The sequence below is a fragment of the Helobdella robusta genome, assembly GCF_000326865.2.
Source record: "Helobdella robusta unplaced genomic scaffold HELROscaffold_14, whole genome shotgun sequence".
In the NCBI taxonomy this organism is placed as follows: domain Eukaryota; kingdom Metazoa; phylum Annelida; class Clitellata; order Rhynchobdellida; family Glossiphoniidae; genus Helobdella; species Helobdella robusta.
Window position 1 is genome coordinate 37,428 of NW_008703782.1, and position 5,000 is coordinate 42,427.

Genomic DNA, 5,000 nt, shown 5'->3' on the forward strand with positions numbered 1-5,000 from the left:
CATGGTACTATGATATCAATATGTCATCATTACGTCATTCAAACTTTTTTTTTGTACACAAACACACATACCATTCATAAATAGTACATACGTTAATGTAGAAAACACTACAAACAAACAAATATAAATTTCATTCGTTTAAAACAAACACACACATACATAAACATTCACACATAAGCATACAAACACACACGTATATAAACCATAGAATATAAGTATAGAATATTCCTTCTATATCTACATTAAAAACAATTTGAAAATTTAAATATTCCATGGTTATATTTTTTCGTATAAGTATTGTATTTTTGTATACATACAAAGAAACATACATACAAACATACATGCTAACATGCAAACACACGTACATACTAACATACAGACAAACATACATATACAAACATACATTCTTACATTCAAACATACAGACATACATACAAACATACATACATACATGTATCTTTTAGTTTCTGCAGCACAATAAAGGCCGGTCATAAATATATCTTTTGTCATAAAAATCACCAATTTTTTTACAGCCTGTGTTGGCAAAATTTAATTTGCTAAAATAAAAACATGGTTCTTTATGGTTTTGTGTATGTATGTATGTATGTATGTATGTATGTATGTATGTATGCATGTATTTATGTATGTATGTATGTATGTATGTATATACCCGTCAAATTGTATTCCCTAACCAGTTTGGTTCGGTCAACCTGATAGAAAATGCAGAAAAACAAAGAACTTTTTTTTACAAGCAATTCTTGAACAACAACAACAACAACAACTAAAACAACAGCTACAACAACAACTATAACTACAACAACAACTATAACTACAACAAAAACAACTACAACAACAACTACTACAACAACTACAACAACAACAACTACAACTACAACAAGAACAACTACAACAACTACTACAACAACTACAACAACAACAACTACAACAACAACAGATAAAACAACAAGAACAGCATTAATAATAATAATAATAATAATAATAATGACCAACTGCAAAACAAGGAAAAATAGTTTTTGTTATTTATACCAGCATTATTTTTTGGTCTTTTGAAGAACGATATTGTGTATGGCATGTATGCATGCATGTACAAATAAAGTTTTTTTTGCAACAAACGTACACAAACAGACATACACACACACATGCATACACACACACACGCATACACACACACATACATACATACATGAACACGCGCAAATACAGACAGAAATGTTTAAATACAAATTTTTTTTTCAAAACGTCAACAAACACGTTTTTTTATAATATTAAAAATTATTTAAAATGAAAAGTTAAACAAACAATTTAAATAAATTTTCAAAATGTTTGAATCAAATGAACATACTGGCAAGTAAATTAGTCAAAATAAGACGTTTAAAACTATTATATACAATACAGCATGATACTCTAAATGAAAAACACTAAATAGCATTGGAGTTTATCGCCTGCTTAGTGGAATTCCCCATGCTCATATTCACCACAGTGTCTTTTCCAATTTTGAAAATGTCTTGTCAAAAAAAAACCTATTTCCATCTTCTCAACAACTCTATGTTATTGTTTCAGTAGCTAATTTTTTGCTTCGAAGACTGCACAACTACATATGTCTACATGATATTTTGTGGTAGTTGGTTTGTCGTCTTTGCCTAATGTTTCACGGTACTTTTTGAACCTTTCGGAAAAATTTTTACTAGATGTTTTCTTACTTTCGCTGGTTTTTTGGCTTCAGGCTTCACATTTTTTGATAACTTTTCTGTATTTATCTCTCTTGCTACAATACTTATCACATCAATGTTGGAGTTTTTTCTTTTTTCTATTTCTTCTCTCTTTCTCTCTCTCTCTCTCTCTCTTTCTGTCTCTTTCTTTCTCTTTCTTTCTCTCTCTCTATTTTCTATTAAATATAAATACGCTTTTAATTAATTTGAAAACAAGCAAAGATACAAACATACAAAGATGAACACACACAGACAGATACAAACATACAAAGATAAACACACACAGACAGATTCAAACATGCAAAGATTAACACACACACACACACAAACAAACAGACTTATCCACACATACTCACACATCCAAAGACTTACAAAAATAATTTAACAAAACAAAAGCTGTCAAAACGAGGCAAAAGATTCGCTCCATCAGAACTGCCTAACAACTCACGGTTGCAATTTACATTTCACGCATACAGCCTACAAAAAAATTGTGTTTGTATATTTGTATAACTAAGCCGTTAGCTGTTCGAGATGTATAACCACACATGTGTGTGTGTGCGTTGTGTGTGTGTTGTGTGTGTGTTTATGCTTTAAAATTTGTATGTATGTAAAATAAACAAAGTAAAGAGTAATAAACGTCTTCACGATCAGCATTACAATAATTAAGTAAAAAAAAACAACAAACATGAAAAGAACATAGACACAAAAATGAGTAAACAACGAACACGAAACCATAGAAAAAAAGTAAACAAAGAACTAAAAAAAAGCATAGAAAGTATAGCCAATAATGAACGCTAAACAAAGCCCCGTAATACAAAAATAAAGAAAACCATCCAATACGTCAAAGGACGCAACAAAGACGCAAACACACACATACACAGACACCCATATACTCGCACACACACACAAACACACACACACACACACACACACTTGCCCTTTTAGACCCCAGCCAACGTTTACTTGCGTTGCTAATGGCAACTAGAGTTGCATGGCAACGCTAATAAAGATGGCGGCCGGCCGCTGCTTTAATGGCCGCCATTTTGTTTTCTGGTCACGCGCTAAGCCACGTTGTTGATGTGTTTGTGAGGGTGTGTTTGTTTGTTTGTTTTGCTTGATCACGTCACGTGTGTGTGTGTGTGTCTGTGTGCGGATATGTGTGCGTGTATGCGTGTGTGTGTGTGTAGGGGATAGATGGGAGATGTTTAATACCTCCAGGATGAATGAAATAAATTAAAATCAATTAAGTTAAAATAAATTGATGTGAATTAAGTTATTCAATAATTGCCTCATTTATCTCAATTAACTTTTAAGAAAAAAGAAAGAGACTAAATCGAGTATGAGCACCATTGGTATTTTATTTTAATTAATTGGCAGAAGCTTTTCAGGTTAATTTACCATTCGACTTTATTTTCCTTCATTTTTTAAAATTCCCTTGTTAAAAATAATTATGCTGCTACTACTACTATCATTACCACCATGAAGAAAAAAAGAAAGAGAGAGAGAGAGAGAGAGAGAGAGAGAGAAAGAGAGAGAGAGAGAGAGAGAAATCGCAATTTGCTATAAGTTGAAGTAACGTTAGATTAAACATTTTTTTGTCTTTGCAAAATAAATTGGAAAATAAACATTTATTTTTCTTTGCTGTCTGTTTTTTCATTTACTTGTCTATGTATTTTGGTGTATATTGTGATCTTTGTTGGGTGTGGTTTTTCATTTTTTTCGTCTTTGATGTTTGTGTTTTTGTATTGTGGGTATTTTTTATTTTGGTTTTTCTGTATATTTATCTATCTATGATTCTTTCATCTATCTTTGCATAAGTGTTTTTTGTTCTTTGTTGCCAGTTTATTTTTCTTTTCTGTTTTTTAGTTCTTTGTTTGTTTTCAAAAGTAAAATAGATGTAATTTGAATATAATTAAATAAAATTTAAATAATAACAAGGAAAACTATTATTATTGTTGTTGTTGTTATTATTATTTGACAAAAATATTTATTACTTTTCTGAAAAACCATTCATATTTTATTTCGCAAATTTTCATTCGAAAGCTTTCAACATTAAAATGTAGCTGTATGCTCGTTTTGCATGTGTTTGTGTGTTTGTATCTTTGTATATGTAACATGCATACAAACAGACATACAAAAACATACAAACATACCAGTTCGATAAACTCATTTCATTTAAATAAATTAAAAGCATCACATGTTGAAACGCTCCTTGTCGTCTTACTTTCCTTATGCATATAAACAAACAAACTGAACCATACAAACAAGCAAACATACACACACTTGTACAAAATAATACACAGACATAGAAACACATGCATACCTGTGTATTCAACAAACCTTCAAACCTGCCAACGAAAGAACCAATGTATGTGTGTTTGTATGTTTGTTTGTATGTCTGTATGTGTGTTTGTATGTCTGTTTGTTTTTATGTCTGTATGTGTGTTTGTATGTTTGTTTGTTTGTATGTCTGTTTGTTTGTGTGTATGTGTGTTTATTGAGGAACGTAACGTAGCAACCAAATTGACACCAGTGAAAGAGCTATAAAAATTCCTTCGAAGACATTAACAGCTTGGTGAACCCTTACATACCTTCCCACGTCACATCTCGCCATTGTCCGGCTGTCTTGATGATGTCATTTAGGGTATTCTGGGGAGGACCTTAATGTATTTTGAGATACTTGGATCGGGTTTTAAATCGGTATTTAATTCGGTTTTTAAATCGGTTTTCAAATCGGTATTTAAATCGGTATTTAAATCGGTATTTATTTAAATCGGTTTTTAAATCTGTTTTTTAATCGGTATTTAAATCGGTATTTAAATCGTATTTAAATCGGTATTTAAATCGTATTTAAATCGGTATTTAAATCGGTTTTTAAATTGGTATTCAAATCGGTTTTTAAATTGGTAATTCTTGTTATCAGGTATTGCTACATTTTCGATCACGATTTTGTGATGCTTCTACAAATTTCTGCGGTATCTAGTCCGGTATTTTATGTTGAATTTGAAGTTTCAGCTCTGTTGAAATTTTATGCAAGCTAATGGTATCAACTCCACACTAATAGCGTGCATTTTACATATTCCATTCCTTACACACGCACACACACACACGCACGCACACACACACACACACACGCACACACACACACGTGTATTGAGATTATATACATTTCCCCACTATGTTTTTGAGATGTTTGGCCTCATACAAATTTTTTCGTCATTTCCGTTGGTTTAAAAAAACTTGAAAACTTGTTCTGGTTAATGATGGCTG

The 5,000-nt window shown here is 31.4% G+C and overlaps 1 protein-coding gene across 1 annotated transcript in view; it reads right to left on the reverse strand.

Moving 5' to 3' along the window:
* Window positions 1–4,709: 4,709 nt before the first annotated feature.
* HELRODRAFT_168632 (hypothetical protein) overlaps window positions 4,710–5,000 on the reverse strand; it is a gene marked incomplete at both ends in the record, with an annotated part of 7,555 nt that continues 7,264 nt past the window's right edge. Inside the window, one exon of the mRNA XM_009014494.1 lies at window positions 4,710–4,747. Within this exon, the coding sequence (XP_009012742.1) occupies window positions 4,710–4,747 (38 nt within the window). The remainder of the gene's footprint in view (window positions 4,748–5,000) is intronic.